General features: G+C 42.3%; 2 protein-coding genes across 2 annotated transcripts; one reads left to right on the forward strand and one right to left on the reverse strand.

Moving 5' to 3' along the window:
* Positions 1-489: 489 nt before the first annotated feature.
* RB195_025934 (uncharacterized protein) lies at positions 490-3,058 on the forward strand (the record flags this gene model as incomplete). Its single annotated transcript, XM_013435748.2, has 5 exons — positions 490-579; positions 984-1,061; positions 1,151-1,456; positions 1,896-2,702; positions 2,858-3,058. 5 exons carry the CDS (start codon positions 490-492, stop codon positions 3,056-3,058), a joined length of 1,482 nt encoding a protein of 493 aa, XP_013291202.1.
* Positions 3,059-6,067: 3,009 nt separating this feature from the next.
* On the reverse strand, positions 6,068-16,216 carry RB195_025935 (uncharacterized protein; the record flags this gene model as incomplete). Its single annotated transcript, XM_064214272.1, has 21 exons — positions 6,068-6,229; positions 6,331-6,408; positions 6,461-6,583; positions 7,536-7,658; positions 7,826-7,958; positions 8,148-8,241; positions 8,291-8,393; positions 10,102-10,257; positions 10,335-10,441; positions 10,646-10,826; positions 11,206-11,289; positions 11,383-11,493; positions 12,036-12,164; positions 12,260-12,388; positions 12,456-12,562; positions 12,671-12,749; positions 12,809-12,940; positions 14,933-14,995; positions 15,076-15,227; positions 15,282-15,465; positions 16,163-16,216. The coding sequence occupies 21 exons, from the start codon at positions 16,214-16,216 to the stop codon at positions 6,068-6,070; spliced, it is 2,484 nt and encodes an 827-aa protein (XP_064070153.1).
* Between the last annotated feature and the right edge of the window lie 1,845 nt (positions 16,217-18,061).

The raw sequence follows: 18,061 nt of genomic DNA on the forward strand, positions 1-18,061 counted from the left end.
GTCAGAGACATAGGTTTGCTCCACTGCTAACGACACAAAGAATACGACGAGCATGTATCCACTGCGGGACGATAAACCACTAAAACATGAGTCTAAACTGAGCAATAAGACAAGACCGAACGTGCTGCAAAGTGTCCGCGGGGTGTGTGTAACCTGCGGTGTGTGACATGTACTGTTTGCATTGTTTTCGGGACTTTTCGCACAGAATTCTAATCATCGTAGCAAATTCAGCATCAGATCCCGAAAATTTCGCCAATTACTGTGGACTTCCCTCCACGTACGAAACAGACCACCTCATCACTATACGCATACACAATGTCCACGTCAACTAACAGAAAGTGTGGCCAAAAGAGAGTTGGCATGCGGCGCGGCCTTGCGAGCTGCTGAACCAATAGACGCGGTGGGCGGAGTTGCACAGAACCAATAAGACGGGTCCACGGCGTGCTGCCTTCACACCCTTCCGAACGGATTGTCATTCATTGGGGCGCAATGTTCAAACTCGCCTGCCTTTGCCTCTTTGCTCTGTCGGCATTTGCGGCTACCGTTGAGGAGGAGGAGAATGTAATTGTTCTCACTAAGGTAGTTACTTATTTGTTCGGATGATGCATTTATTTCTGCGATAGTTGCATGTCGTTGCGCAGGCTTGAGTTACCAACTTTTCGTTGCGAGTGTGCAAGTCCACTTCACACATTTTTTGCTGATTTCTTTTTGCACTGTGGTGTGAATTGTGGTGGTGAGAGTTGGTACACACCGCGAGGAGTGTTCTGCATCCCATCACTCTTTCTGCCATAGCAGACCTAGACTTCCTTCTTGTGGATTATCGATTGCTCCAAATACCGAGTTGTTCTCACGTGACGCGCAAAAACTTCTTTTCGTTGCCAACGTAACCCAGGAGTTACACACAGCGTAGCGTCAGTTGCACCACTGTCCACTATGACACACAGCAATGAATGGTCGGCCGTATGTCTAACCTCTTGTTGTAGGATAACTTCGACGAAGTGATCAACGGTCATGAGTTTGTTCTTGCTGAGTTCTACGCTCCCTGGTGCGGTCATTGCAAGGTTGGTTTTTCATTCTACTACAGCTACTGCTTCTCCCCCATCTGTTTAATATGTCTTTTTGTTTGTGTGTCTCAGCACTTATATTGTAGGCTCTTGCCCCTGAGTATGCCAAGGCCGCTACTCAACTGAAAGATGAGGGATCAGCGATCAAGCTGGCCAAACTCGACGCCACAGTTCACGGTGATGTTGCCAGCAAATTCGAGGTCCGAGGATATCCCACCTTGAAGTTGTTCCGTAATGGAAAACCCAGCGAATACACTGGTGGACGTGATGCTGCTTCGATCATCGCTTGGTTGAAGAAGAAGACTGGACCTGTTGCCAAGACACTCAAGACCGCAGACGATGTGAAGTCTCTGCAAGAAGAAGCCGATGTTGTCGTCGTTGCTTACTTCAAGGTACCTTTTAAAATATAGCATAGAGAAGATAACAAGCGATCATTATTCGTACGTGAGACCTCGTGTAGCCTTGAGAATACCTCGGCCTTCATCGGTCCCCTCGCGGCTCCGCTTTTTCGTCAGCGCGTAAGGTTACAGTCACGTTGAATGGAACGGTCATTCCTACGTTAACGTAGTAAATTTGCACGTACCCTCGTAGTTATTCATTGGAATCTCCTGTAAATTTCTGTCCAAAAATGGTGCGATACTTCAATTAAGTGCTGTAGCCAGTCTAACTATTTTCTTCATTAGAATTACACCAATCGAAGTTCTTTGTATTTTGATAAGATGACACGTGTCTTTTTTTGTGAGGGAGCGAGCATTTGATTGTTTAACAGCTACTTATCTTTGCAACTTTTTACCCTTCTTTATGCATGTGAAATAATGTGTTGTGTTCCAGAATGTTGAAGGAGAAAAGGCGAAGATCTTCCTGGAGGTCGCTGGAGGAATTGATGACATTCCTTTCGGAATCACATCCGACGATGCTGCCAAGAAGCAGCTTGAACTGAAGGATGAGGGAATTGTTTTGCTCAAGAAATTCGACGAAGGACGCGCCGTTTTTGATGAGAAACTCACCGCTGATGCCCTCAAGACTTGGATCCAAGCTAACCGACTCGCACTCGTCTCTGAATTTACCCAAGAGACCGCTTCTGTCATTTTCGGAGGGGAGATTAAGAGCCACAACTTGCTCTTTGTTTCTAAGGAATCAAGCGAATTCGAGAAACTCGAGTCTGAATTCAAAAACGCTGCAAAGCAGTTCAAGGGCAAGATCTTGTTTGTCTACATTAACACCGATGTCGAGGACAACGCCCGTATCATGGAGTTCTTTGGTTTGAAAAAGGATGACCTGCCCGCTGTACGCCTCATCTCCCTCGAAGAGGACATGACTAAATACAAGCCCGACTTCGCTGAAATCACCACTGAAAACATTGCCAAATTCACTCAGTCATATCTCGATGGAGCTTTGAAGCCTCACCTCATGTCCGAAGAAATCCCCGAAGACTGGGACAAGGCACCTGTCAAGGTTCTTGTAGGAAAGAACTTTGATCAGGTTGCTCGTGACAATACCAAGAATGTACTTGTTGAGTTCTATGCTCCATGGTGCGGTCACTGCAAGCAACTCGCTCCTACCTGGGATAAGCTCGGAGAGAAGTACGCTGATCACGAAAATATCGTCATTGCCAAGATGGATGCTACTGCCAACGAGGTAACAGCATCTCTTTTTGTTTTTTTTTTGTTTCTTTTTTTTCTGTTTGTTAGGAAGCATGAGAATTCGAAGAGGCCAAACTCACATAAGTCGTGCATTTTTTGAAATTTCTCATAGGTATTTTTTCCTAGTAGAAATTCTACGTTCACTTGCAGGTTGAGGACGTTAAAGTGCAGTCGTTCCCCACGATCAAGTTCTTCCCTGCTGGATCCAACAAAGTTATTGACTACACTGGTGATAGAACCCTAGAGGGTTTCACGAAGTTCCTCGAGAGTGGAGGCAAGGAAGGTGCCGGACCATCAGAAGATGAAAAGGCTGCTGAAGAAGCTGAAGAGGAGACTCATACTGAGCTCTAAACAAATCGCTGCTGTCATTCCGGGGTCGCTTCTCGAAATTTGGGCGACCTGTTGTTACAGTTAATTTATTTGGTCTAGGAATCACCCTTATACGAGTGATTTAAACATTGCCTTCCTGTATATGCGTTTTTATCTTTCTTTTTTTGAATTGTGATCGTTGATGAGTGATGATGAGTTATAATAAGATATTTATTCATCTCATTGCAGCACCGTGTACGATGGACTGGGTTATAATAAATATAAAAAGTGTTTTGCGTGGTTCCACTTAAAGTTATTTGTATATAGAGGGATCCGCAACAGTAGTTGTTTGTGAGGAATAAAGTCAGTTCAAACAAGTTTAACCGCAACGATCTACGCGCTTTTGGTGAGGATAGCGCACGTTTTTCTCTGCATTTTGTTAGGACGAGAAATCCCGTAGTCTATCCGTGCAATCCTGGATTGAAGGGTTGCACTGCTTTGCTTTGCAGTGCAGTAGTATCCCACCAAATGTAAAACCAATGACAACTGAGGTGTCTGTTTAGGGTGCATAGTATGTGTCGTGTAGGGAAACATGTATTTACGTGTGACTTCGTTTCAAGGCTTAATTTAAGGGTAGCTGGTAAAGTGTATGAATAGGCTTCAGTGTTAAATGCAGAAGCAGGAAGAAGTTAGTTATTCAAAAAATTAGATGGACAAGTTCTTAGGCAGCAGTTCTTTGCTAGCATGGGGAATTATCAACCACCTATGGATGAAATATTCGTAATTCAATTGAATTACTCTAAAAGAAACTCCTAGGGCTATATGGAACACCACTGCTTAGAAAAGGGAAGTTTGGGCTGCAAATCGTGCGAGGCTAGAGCTTCCCAATGGTATATTGGAAACACTTTGAGCACGTGATTATGAATATCAAAAATTTAGCTACAATATCACAATGGAATGAACAATGTCTGGATATGGTTACGAGTTCGCCAGTTCTTTTCAACTTCAAAGGCAGTACATCACGAAAATGGCGGGTCTCTGTACGAGAATGTAGAGTTCGGAGTATGGTTCTCCTACCTATCGTTCTTACTAGTTAATCGATATATTTGGATGCAAGATTTTGACTAGATCTCTTTAACAAGAGTAGGTATAAAGTTGCAGTACTGTGAACGAGAATCCACCACTTCTCGACAGCATTTCAATAGGTACTTCAACCTACGATATTGATCGCAGATTATTAACGGCAAGGTCAACGACCGCACTTTTGACAGTGGACATGCGATGAAGAAATTGAACAGCGATGAAGAAATTTGTTAGCCTTCATGGAATAGGTATCGACACAGTCTTTTTGTGTACCTGAGAATTGAGGGCCACCATCATACTCGTGAATTACACTCCAAATTCATAACTCATATTTGCCCACAAAGTTCTGAATATAGTAAGTTTTGTGATATGCTGCTTTGAAATGCTCGAAGTGCTATACCAAGCTACACAAGACAGTGAGTGTCATACGCATACGTCCACTGTCAAAAGTGCGATCGTTGACCTTGCCGTTAATAATCTGCAATCAATATCGTAGGTTGAAGTACCTATCGAAATACTGTCGAGAAATGGTTGATTCCCGTTCACAGCACTGCAACTTCATACCTATTCTTGGTAAAGAGATCTAGTCAAAATCTTGCATCGAAATATAACGAGTAACAAGTAAGATTGGAGAATTACACTCCGAACTCTATATTCTCCCACAGAGACCCACGAGTGTCGCTACTCATCTTATGATCACTAACACATTTTTTGATAGGTAACCGATATCTTGATCGAATACGTCCACTGTCGAAAGTGCGATCGTTGACCTTGATGTTAATCATTTTGTCGTTTTGAAAGATTGAAATTAAATACTGTTAAGAAGTGGTGGATTCCTGTTCACAGCACTGCAATTTCAAACCTACTCCTAGTAGAAAGACCTAGTTCAAAGCATGCATCGAATTATATCAACTAACAGATAAGATTAGAGAGTTACAATTCGATTGAAAATCCGCGACTCTGCTTTTTGCTGCACACCTGACCGATTTACCATCGACGTCTGCGATATGGGGCCCTCGCTAAACTCCGTCCTCAGGGTGGAAGTCAAACACTACCTGCCCCGCAGTGATACCGCAACAATTAATTGAGTAATGCGACCTGCATGGGACCTCGAACAGAAACTTTTACCCCATATTCTAAAATGAATCAGGCGATTTTGGCACAACTATGTGACTTTCTATGAAAGTGTAGTTGAAGCAGAGTTCGTCTGACTTCTGCTGCAAAAGCATGCAAACGATGAATGAATTCGTGATTGCATCAAACACGTGCTAAGCTTTTCTTAACTCCCTAAAGTTCATAAGTAGGCATGTTTACTACAGAACTTTCATGCTGCGCCTGTTATTAAGTTGTGCTTTTCTTCAAATTTGCGGCAGAGGGTTTGTAGTGCGATAAATTGAGATGTAAAAGGGGTGAATTGAACAAAGGCACCACATTCCCACACTAATTCGAATCCAACAGGAAACTATAGTATAGAACAAAATTTTATTATTAAAAACCAAGTTATTACATTACCAAACTAGTTACAGCTGTCACTACATTAACACAACAGGACACACGAAGTAAGGCTTATAGTTGAAACTAAGAGTACAACTTCTAGTCTCAGATGGAAGGTATTGATGAGTTCCGTATTCTCAACGTTAGACATTCGTAGCATAGCATGAAGTCAGTAATTAGGAAGTTCCTTAGTCTTACGTAGAGAAAGGTGTACCGCTCAGGTAATCAGAAGTTGGACAACTGCACCAACGTTGATGTATAGAACACAGAGTGTCACTTCTATTTGTAAGAAGGGACTGAAGAAGATTGGAAATACAAAGTTGGACATTCGCAGCAGGGCAGAAGCCAAAAAAATGGACAGGAGTAGAAATCATAACTTTAATGTAACCTGACAAAACATTGAAGGAAACTCAGTATACATCACATCGACTAGAGACTAGTACTTCTACAGAACTACACCTTAGTAATGCAAACCTAATCAAAGTCTTCCGTCTCTTCCATGGCTTCAGTGTGGTAGATGGAAGTGTGCTTGGCCAAGATACGCAGCAGTGGTCTCAATTTAAGCCACCATTGATCGCACGGTAAACGTTTATCGAAATCGGTTTCAGAAGCTAGTTCTTCAACAGGAGTGAAAACCTGGAGAAAGAAAAACGAACACTCTATATGTAAATAACTTGCAGAAGTGCAGTGCAACATCAGTAGTGAAAGAACACAGGTAGAATGATTCTGTGACTTACGACGCGTCTTCCTGTCAGGCCAAGTAATGTTGCCGTTTCTGGGGACTTAGTCATAACAACGCCGTTCACCATGGAGTCCTAAACATACGATCGTTTTGAGTGTTACATAAGAGTATCACGTTCATAATACCTTTATTTGTGTAATGATGTATTCGAGTGCTCTTGCAGCCAACTTCGTCCCCATGTTACGATCGAACGGTGTCGGGCTGCCACCTTGTTGTGCATGACCAAGGATATTTATACGCGTTGAGAACTGCAAAATGTTGTGTGTCAGGAAAAGACTACTAGAGTGAATAAATGCTGTCCAGTTAGCTTTGATAGAAGCACGAAAATCAGGAAAACAGATCCACAGGTAGTTAATGGTTGACAGATGGGTTACAGGTGCAATCTAATTGGCAAAAAAGGGGCCAATTTCATCCGCGCCTGGAAATGCACCAGGCAAGTAGCATTACAGAAGTAAAGGATCTAAATTTTCCTAACAACAAAATGTACTCAAAAAACATCTGCCAAAGCGAAGAAATGGTTAACAGTTAGCGAAGAATAGCATCGGTCAACTTTCGGAGGGTCGTGCCTGTACTACTTTCGCATACAGCAGTGCTTTTTCTGTGCGAAAAAATCAATTCGGTTGTGCTGACCTGTACAATACAGGCTCAACATTAAAGGCATCACCACATGAATCTGGGGTGGTGCGGGTTTCGGGTTAGTTATGCGTATACGAGGTCGTAAATTATGGGGAGGTTGGTGATTCTGTCCATTTCTTCCTAATTGCCGATAAAAAAACGGCTCTGAAGATGCACGGCGTGCACAACGCTGGCGCGCACCAATCGAACTCGTAGAAAACAGCGCCCCGAAACGCTCGAAGCCGTATCTTCCGTATTCTTCTTTGCGGCAATTAGGAAGAAATGGACGGAATCACCCTACTACCCATAATCTACAACCCCGTATGGACATAACCCACCTGAAACCAGCACCATCCCAGATTCGTGGTGTGGTGCTTTAAGAGTCCATTTTTCAATTTTTTCAAGCATAAAATTGGTGAGTACGTAGGAGGTGGAAAAAAAGCAGAAATCATCCAGAAAAAACCTCCGAAATTTTCGTTTTTCCACGTCAAACTGCCAGTTTCCAAAAGATGAGTACGCAGTAGTTATGATGAGGTCAATATCTCAACTATTTGAAAATAACCAGGAGTAAACAGTGAGTTTTACCTCTCCTTTCCCTTCTTCGGCGAAAAGCTGCTTTACAAATTCTGTTGTGAAGTTCTTGTTAGCGTACTCATTTCTAACGATGAGGTATCGCTGAACTCCTTGAGCCATTTTGGCGGCGATAACCTGAATTTGTACACCCTATTTCTGCAACAAAAACTTCACGTTTTTCAATTTTACATGAAACTCAATGTTCAAGGTATTCTTGAAGAACTCTTACCTCTTCAAAAATACACTTATTCTTGAAGAGGTAAGAGATATAATCAAGAATAATATTCTTCAAGAACTCTTACCTCCACGTCTTCAATAATGTCCTCAACGGTAAACTTCTCCTCAAAAATGTAAGCGTTATCAGCACCAGAGGCCAATGCAGATAGTGTGGCTAAGTAACCACAATATCCACCCATGGTTTCAATAATGAATACCCTGAAAATATACAACTTCCTATTCAATCTACTTGCACAGCATCTGTACAAAAAAAAACGTGGCCGTAGGTCTTCCTCTGCTCCACCCATAACACTCCGGCATTCGGCATCACACTCCTCTTCTCAGTTTCATGCATGTGCACGAACACTGACTAAGAAGACTTCTGATTATAAAGCGCTAGAAATGAACCTTCTCTTTGTTCCTGTGGCGGACTGCTTAATCTTGTCGATCATAGTGCAAATTTCATTGATAGCAGTATCCGAACCCAGGGATATGGAAGTTCCTACAACAAACAAAAAAATTGTAAGATAAAAGCAAGAAAAAACACCTACCTGGAACATTGTTACTGATTGTGCATGGGATTACACACATGGGTATACAGAATTCAGGGTATTTGTCACGGTTCTTTGACAAAATAAGGGTTGAGTGATAAGCCTGAAAACAGAGTAATCCTACTACTCGCAAAAACGACGATCACAGCAGTTTAGACGCAGCTATAATGAATTAAAAGCTGACGAAGAGTTCAGTATGAACAGCACCGTGAATGTGGCATGAGCAAACGCTACGCTGACAAAGTGCTTCGGTATACGATACAAATCAAAGCAGTAAGCACTTTTATGGTTATAAATTTCTCAAATGCACAGGTTAGATTCATGTCAACCACTAAATATATCGTCTAAGCTACATTCTAAAGTAACTTAATAAAATTTCTACGTACAACATAGCTTAAAGGCACCACCCCACGAATCTGACGTGATATGGATTTCCGATTATCAAATACTATACGGGATCGTAGAATGCAGAAACGGGTGGGATCCCGCTCATTTATTCCTAATCGCTGTAGAAAACGGCACGGAAGATACGGCTTCGAGCGTCCTACGCTCGAAGCCGCTATTTTCTACGAGTTCGATTGGAGCGCGCCAGCATTGTGCATGCGCCGCATCTTCCGGGCCATTTTTTACGGCAATTAGGAAGAAATGGACGTAATCAACCTCTTCCCCACAATCTACGACCCCGCATAGACATAACCCATCTGAAACCTGTACCACTCCAGATTCGTGGGGTGATGCGCTTAACGACATTTGTTGATGACTGAGTCGTTCAGCCTAATTTCAAGTAAAATGTCAACGTGGCATAAAACGTAGTCTTCATACCATTTCTACCTTCATACCAGTTCTGAAAGTACAACTCCTCAGAACTGAAAATGGTATCAAGCACAATAAGCAAGTCACCCCGGTTTGTGGTCAAATTACTTAGAAATGCCGTCCACGGATTTCAAACTAACTTTTAAACAACATCTCTGAATAAAAGAACAGCCAACTCAAGTGTGGAGTCTTTTTTAAAGTTGTATTTTTCAGTTTCCCTTCTGAATAAAGCACTCACATCTACAGAGAAATGTAGCAGTTAGCAAATTTGAAAGCTTTCAGATCCACAACACTTCTGCGAATGACGGCTGGATATAAAAGGAGAACATAACCAAAATCTAGCAATTCGTTCACTTCATTTTCACTTGCTTTGTCGTGAACTTCCCATTCGCTACTCGTTATCAGCACAACAATCATTTCAGCCATTCATTTACTTGTAAATTTTGCAGAAATGCCATCGGTACATGTTTTGATGGTAATCATGATTATCTGCTTTATCTGTACCGCTGCTTTGCCTTTCTTCACAGCAAACGGAGTAAGAATTTTTAATTGATTTTCCTGAGCTGTAGCCAAAATTGGTATTGATCTTTTTATCTGGAGTAAGAATTATCTTCGTATAAACTTATTTTAATGTTATCAAGAAACAGTAATTGTTCTAGCCGTCAGAGGCAAATCAGTGGCGCATGACTGTCAAGGACGACGATAACGATGAAGTCTCGAAGTATGTTTACTCCAGAATGCGCGGATAGTTAATGGTTACTGCCATCAGGAAATCCCGCATTGTATTGAGCACTGGCAGAAAAATAAAGGATAAAAACCTCCTCTCTCGTATTACGAAGCAAAGTAATGAATGTTATCTGTCCCTCACAGAATCGACGTCAAGCGACAGAGTCAACAAAATCTGTCTTCTACAGCAAATAATCAAACTTGAAAGTACAACCTTTTTCTGCAAAGGTGTCAACGTGCAAAAGTTTGTATGTCGGCATGAGAAAAAATACCTCGAATCCTCCAACAAGCAGAAGAGCTTGAATATTATGCTTTCTAAGCTGTTCAGCAATTAATGGAACGTTCTTCTCGTTAGGCAGTTGCTTCTGTGTTCCTAAGAATGAGCCACCATGCATTACCCAGTTGGTCACATCTCCCCATTGGAACTTCTGGAAACAACAGAGTTCACCTGTGAAAAGCAGCAAACACCGGAACGAAGTTGTTAATCATCAAAACAACTAGTAACCTTGAAAGCTCCATTGGCAAGGCCCTCAAATGAATCCTCAACACCAAAAACTGTGCAGTGATGGTACAAAGCCATACGCACAAATGAGCGAACAGCAGCATTCATACCTGAAAGTAGCCATAGAACATAGCGATAAAATTGTTTCATACCAACTTTTAAAAACAACCTATCACCCTTGCAAGCATTCAAAGACAAGAAAGCCACACAAAAATAAACAAATACAAATTCAACGTTGACTTTGCCTTTACCTTCTTCGCAAAAAAAAGTGTCTCAGTTAGAAAATTCAAAAGCATCTAAATGATCAATTCTACCTCCAGCAGGAGCTCCAACGTTCATAACGGCTACATTGAAGTTCTGTCCACCAGAAAGATTATCCTTTTCGACGGTGCGCAGTTTTGTCAGCAACTTATATGTTTCGAGGTTCCGCTGAAAGCTGCGTCCTCGCAGCTTAACTGCCAATTCCCAATCTTTGGCATTCATTGCCTTTTGCACCTTAAACACAGTCAGCATTTGGTATAGAATTAGTTCACTAGTGCTGGAATTCTTTGTGATTGCAGTAGAATTTTCACCTACTGTGCACCGATATCTAATTTTGCTTCCTTTTTTCTCCTATCCACTGAAACACACAAGAGAAAAACTAATGTGGAAATAACAGAAATGCTTTGAAAATTAAATGGCATAGAAGAGGAGATGGGCGGGATTGTGAACATTGATAAGTATGCAAAAAGAATGACGTAAGAGGCAAAATTTGAAACTATTTTTTCTGCACACCAGGCAAATTGAGGGCCATCGCTGTCCGTGCCATACATCTTGGTATTTCGAAAAAGCAAGCAAATCAATTGGGGGAGATATAGTAGGAACAGTTACTGACCGCTTGAGTTCGTTCTACACACTGCATCAGGGGCACACGCACCATTTGATTGCCATCAATGGAAATGACGCAAGGTTCAGACTCCTGCAAAAAAGAGCAATCACCAATTCAAGGAAAACTGAGAGGTGGGGGACTTCTAACATTGCAAAAGCAGAACGAAACGGATAAAGATCAAACCTCGTTCATTTCCATGAGCGCTAGCACGGCTTCGGCACCCATTCTGCACCCAAGAAGGCGATCAAACGCAGACGGAGCACCACCACGTTGGACATGGCCTAATACAGTGACCTAAAATAGCTCCAAATCAGCTCATGACCAACTGTGAAAAATTCAAGCACTCGAAAACCTCAAAATTGTGTGTGTATCACACACTTTTGAGGTCTTTGAATGCTTGGATTTTCCACACTTGGTCAAATGTTACTACTTATCCTTTATTTCTCAATAATTTTATGGGAATTAAAAATTTAGGATTTAAAAGAACAAAGAACCGTTCGCATAAATCTTTTCTAGTATAGGTCAATCAAAGTCCATCGATTTCCAGAACCGATAGACAGAACAAAAATATTTTCAAACAATTAAAAATGGAAGGACAAAAGATAATGAAGCGTGCAAAATTGAAAACGGAGAAATGTGCGGAAGTAGAAATCACTCAAGTTAGCTCTATTGATTAAAAAAAAACCAGACAATTCAACAACTTATCGAAACTCCAATACCCCAACAGTTTGTGCGTCAAGTATCTTGACGATGGATATGAAAGCCACATCAGTGCAATCACTAACACAACTCATCGGATTTCTTAGGTCTCATTGAACGCTATACAATTTACGAACCCTGGTATCGTAATTCAACGTTTTTGCCACGACGTCTTTAACGAGTTCAGCTGAAATTGGGGTACCATCACGATCGATTGCTCCTTCGGCAACAATGATAATGTTCAGACGTTGACCCTCAGCACGCATCTGAACAACTGCATTGTAACAGAGCAAAACACGACCTCACTAATATCAGAGCAATACCGCACACAAAAACTACTTAAACTGTTGGCAACAAGCACCTCCTGCAGTTTTTTGCAGAGAATCTCACGCCAGTTGACTGGAGGAGGCCACTCTGGGATAAAACAGAAATCAGCCTCAGAGGCTAGACCAGCGACCAGGGCCAGGTAACCGCAGTGGCGACCCATGACCTGAATAAAAGATTTCGACGTTGGTATAGGTATTCATACTAATATAGCCGCAGATCATCTGGTCTACCTCAACGACAAACGAACGCTGGTGACTTTGAGCAGTGGCCACTACAGCGTCGATTGACTCAATAATACGCTGTAAGGCGCTGTCCGTTCCAATAGTCATGTCAGTTCCTTGAAAGGAAAAGTAGGGGATCATGAGTCATAGGACTTCAAAACGGAATACTGTGGCTTCGAACAAACGAAAAACATAGCAACATAAACACGGAATTAATCGCTCACCACAAAAATCATTGTCTATGGATCCAACGAGGCCGACAATTTGGATGTTAGGATGATTAGCAGCGGTTTCTGGGGTAATCTGAAGATTAATTTCCACCTTTCTACACAAAAGAATGAACCATGCACTCGTTCAATAACCTTCTTGGTTTCCACCAACTCCTTGATGAGCCCAGGCCAATCCTTTCGGAATTGGTTCGCACCAGTAAGGGAACCATCACCACCGATGCAGACCAAATTAGTTATACCTTTCTCGATAAGGTTATATGCAGCCTGAAAAAAAGAACGATTGCTGGTCGAAATGTTTTTGAGATCCGGTCATCAAATAAAACCAAGAAATTATACTCGGGTCAAAACGACATGAAGCACGGACATTTGCGCAAGCGGCTGTGCTCAAAGCGGAGCGGTGGAGCGTAGCGGTGGAGCGTAGCGGTTGGGATCGTGTAAGGTTCCACGCTACTGCCACACACCTCTGCAGTTCGCCATGGTCCCACCTCGATTCCAACCGTTGTCTCCACCGCACCGCTTCCGAGTGCGGCTGCATGCGCAACGGTCCGTGCTTCATGTCGTTTTGACCCAACTATACGTTTAATGAACATCTTCAACAATTCAGCAGTGCAACGACACAAAAAGTCAGAGTGTGGTACTCTTCCAATTAGCACATGAAGTACTCAATTTTGCGAACATGAGCGCTGAAAGACCAGAGTCAACGGACACAAAAAAAAACCCAGAAAGACGCATTCGCGCCAGAACTTGAGTTCCGTAGGTCACAATACCGTTTACGCATCGGCGAGAAACTACATATTTTTCTAATATACGCACTAGATCGTTTTAACAATACAGTACGACTCCATTTGCTACATTTTCTTCGTACCAGCCAAAATAAACTGTCACCAAATTTGCTGCGCAGCTTCCGACAACTCCTCAGTTTGCGGTACAGCTTTCGCAAAGCCACGCCCACTTCGTTACCGTTGCTTCGTTGGATTGCATCACGCAGTCCGACGCCAGCTCACATTGATCCAATCGATTAATGGTGACTACATGAAAACTACACGAAGCAATTAGTTTTTTTTTCTATTCGCTCGAATATAAAGATGAGCTGTATTCCTAACAATTAACAATCCTCCTAAACCTCATTTCATTTTTCGCACTCCCTGCTTACAAAAAACCACAAGTCCTCTACAAACTACTCAAATTAGCTGTGCAGCGACAATGGATCCAAAAATGTGCATTACATTACATTACATAGTACTTCACACCAAAGATGCGATGGTCGTAGCCGGTGCTCTGACCCCTTCACTTTTGAACGGTTGGCGAAATTACCCCTTTCACTTTTGGACGCCTGGCGAAAGGACCCCCATCACTTGAGCTGCACCTCATGAGCTAAACCCCCTTCACCTGAGGAGGGTCCTGCTCGACCCTATAGCACCTAAGCTTCACACTAACCATAATCCCTACACTATTTATGATAAAGCGCTACAATTTTCTATATTTTCTGCACTTCGTCCTGTTAGTTAGGTCCGAATTCTTTCAAATCTTGTTCTATCTGCTAATGACTCTAGCATCTTCAGAGATTCTTATTAGTAGAAGACAGAGTCGTGAAAGCAGACCATTCGCCACTTCGCACGTGGTGTTCAAAGCATCATTCTTCGTGTACTTTGTGTTCTACATACAACCCAAAAAACATCCCTTATCTCACTCAAAAATAGCCCGGACCAGAATAACCAGGATAAAAATATATTGACCCACAAAAATTCTCTGCTCCTGCCGCGCCCAACCATTGTCCTCACTTTTCTTTGCTCATGACCTTAACCTTCATGTTCCTACGAATTGATTACAAACTGGTTTCATAACGAAACGACCCACCCGGCCTTGACGCCACTAATGTCAAAAATTGCTGAGCAACATGGAAAGCGCATGGCATTCAAATGCGCGAATCAATGAAGACTGCAGTGACGACGAAGAGGGGCAAAAAAGTCGGATGGGATGAACTGGCGCACAGCTGCTGCTGTGCTATGGCACGTTCTCGCCTCCGCTAGATTTGTTTGATCGACTTCGAGAAGTGCAGCTGGATTTGACTTACATCAAACGCAAGTCGCCTTAGAAATGACGACAGCCTCAAACTTACTCAACATCTTTTCCAGAAAATATGACGGGAAAGATATGTGTAAAACGAGAAGGCTCGTGTCTGTCAGTTGCCGTGCATTCATCTACACGTTCCTGCAGGTTTTGTGACTAACATATGAGACGACTGCAGATAATCACCTTTAATCGTCCTTCTCTTTTGCGGAAATCCGAACAGCGTGCTGAGCCAATAATCGTTCCTCCCTGTAATTGACAGTAAACATAACCGCTGGCCGTTCTTTCAAGTAATGGAGGTGATTCAGAGTGACTCAAAGATAACAAACTTTCTGAATAATGTCGGATACGGAATTCCAATTAGCCTCCACAATGTTGTCACCACCATCTACCATTCCCTGATACCCTTCGTTGATAAAGTATACTTTGCAGCCAAGGTAAATACCCATACGGACCACGGATCGTACAGCGCTGTTCATACCTTAAAAAAACAATAAAACCAGCAAAGCCACAATCAGAAAAAGCACTGTATTACCTTGCGAGTCACCCCCAGATGTGAACACAGCAACTCCACGACCTTTGTAGAGATTGAACTGAATATCAGCTCCTTCTTTCCCGGCCGTTGGTACAATAGAATCGAGCCTCCGGATGTTTCGTTTCAGGCTTGCGGCGGGGATGTCGGGAAGGGGACCAGCACCTTCTCCCTGCCCATCCATCTCCTGTATACATGAAGAAAATCGTTCAATGAAGAGAAATAAATTATCATCAAGAGTAGTTTCTAGAAGCTTCAAACTTGGATAAAATGTTCTAACCCATTGCTTTAGTCCCAGTCTTTGCTTATATTCTAGAAGGAAGGCTTCTGTTTTAAAAAATATAAATGCACTCCACAGAAGATTCGGGGGAAATTTTAGGCACAAAAATAATGGCTACTACTACCCTATGGAGAATAACCAACTTCTCCAAGGATATTTCGACCAGATCAACACAGTTTATTAGATTTAAAAACCACAAGAACTTCCATAAAAAGCTAAATGTCCTTAGAATTAAATACCTTAACTTGTTTTTGATGTTAGATACCCCCATATTACAACCAGATTAACAAGACGCTCTTTTGCCCCTAATCATTTGCGTGAATGTCTTAAAGTTCCCGCACAGTACCGCAAATGTGTAAAAATTAAGCCGAATTCGCAGCATTTCTGTTCCGACTACTACTTCAATTTTATTATCCAGGATAAAGAGGATAGAGGACGAAACGAAATACACCCCAAACTATACTTACCACCACCTATAACCATTATCACTCCCTATAACCAGACGCACATTTTGGACCCCCACGAAGTCCGCAATTTTACGTAAGGTACTCAAACACAATGCTCAATTATGAGAGTGAAGACGAAAACGGTAGCATACCATTACCTCTTCTTCGAAGGCATTAACCTGATGGTGGACCCGTTTTTCAGGTTCTGACATATTTGAGGGCTCAGTAACAGGTAGTCATGTGCACAGATGATATCGCACTTATCAAGGGAGCCTTGCAGTGGCTGAGACGCGAGTACTGGGGCAAATCCACGCTGACAAAGCAGGAGGCGGTGAGTTCGAGAGTGCGAGGCGGAGAATTGCTAGGAGACGCCCCTATGCACAGAAAAGACAGCTGAGAACCACACTTTCAGTCGGACACACCGACGCAAACGCAGCCGTCTGTCTGGCTCCACCGTTGATGGTGGCAACTCCCTCCCCCACCACGACGTCATCCTCCTACGTCTGCTGCCGCTGAATCGCGTTCACGAGGCCAGGTCGAGAAATGGAAAACAACGGGCAGAAGAGATCATATGAACGTAGATAACAACACACTCAAATTACTCCCAAGAAAGGGCTGTCGAAAGGTGTGGTGAGTCATCAACGGAAAGCTACCCTCGCCAACGAATCGATAGTCGCTAGATGCAAACAAAAACTGGCTGACACCCTCCTCACAAATGACCGTGGAAGCGAATTTGTGAATTGGGAACTGTGAAATGTTAATCTGCTGTGACCTTGAAAAAAGCTATCATGTTCAAGGTTCCTGGTACACATGATCAGCTCCGAAACTAGAAACGAACAATGATGTCATGGAAAAGAACAAACAAGGTCGTCTCGTGGTTTGAATTATTACACACTTTTTCAACATAAGCGGAATGGGGAGGAAACGTTGTGGGAGCTAGTTACCTCTAAGAGAAAAAGCGAGAGACTGAACACTTGGTCGGTCTACGAGCCACCAGGCTTACGAATCAAAGTCAGCTGTCGTACAATCAAAACCCCAAACAAGAATGTCCATTCAAAACGACTGATATCAGAGAACAAACATGAGGCATCACAACTCATAAAAAAAAACGTAGTACAACAGGAGTGACATAACTGCCACTAACAGCACAGCTAATCTAAGCGTGTGTTCTTCGATCCTCCTTCCCCTCATTGCACACGTACGCGAAATTGCACCCAAAACACAACGACTTCATTACTATATCACGTTGCAAAAAACCATCAATTTCCTGTCCTATCTTTAGGTTTTTAGTTTCTATCCTATTCAGTGGACACGTTGCACTTTACAATGTGCACATGGTAGTCAGCGAATCATCCACGTGTGTCTTTCTTCGCAGCTTTAACGATCGGCTTTACTTCGCCTTCATCCGTCATTTTTCAAGCGTGAGAAGTAAGGGTATAGGATCGAAATCATCCCAACTTAACATTCCTGGAATTAATTTACAACATTTATACTCGCCGAAAAACAACCCCTCAGAATCAAAGTAACAATCAAAAGTTAACATGCAAAACAGTTGACAATTACGAATTGAAGACTGAGGATTTCGAGCATTGTAGTTGTGATAACGCAGAAATACTATTGAATGGTGATAATAACTATTTCCGCACTATGTATTTGTGGAGATCCTTTGGATATTATCGAGGCAACAGAACCAAGACAGGCTAAGCTGCAACATATGCAAATGGTACAGTTATATAGGGCAATGGCAACTAAGCAATACAACGAATGACTAGGTCACCATTTGATTTGCATATTTCCTGAATTTAAAAAAACAGTAAAAAGAGAATTATCATTTAAATGTGAAGCTCAAGTAAGGACTAATTTGAAAAATTATGATAGTTGAAGGTAATTTTCTTAAGGAGTGATAAAGTCTGGCAAAACAATAACACGACCGAGGAGAAAAGACCGGTATTCGAAGGAATAATGATTTGAAAAGGACAATACACGTAAACATCAGATCTATTATACTAATCAACAAATCTATCTTTGATAGTCCGAACAGTTCTATTTCTGCAAAA

Source organism: Necator americanus, chromosome X (assembly GCF_031761385.1).
Source record: "Necator americanus strain Aroian chromosome X, whole genome shotgun sequence".
Lineage (NCBI taxonomy): Eukaryota > Metazoa > Nematoda > Chromadorea > Rhabditida > Ancylostomatidae > Necator > Necator americanus.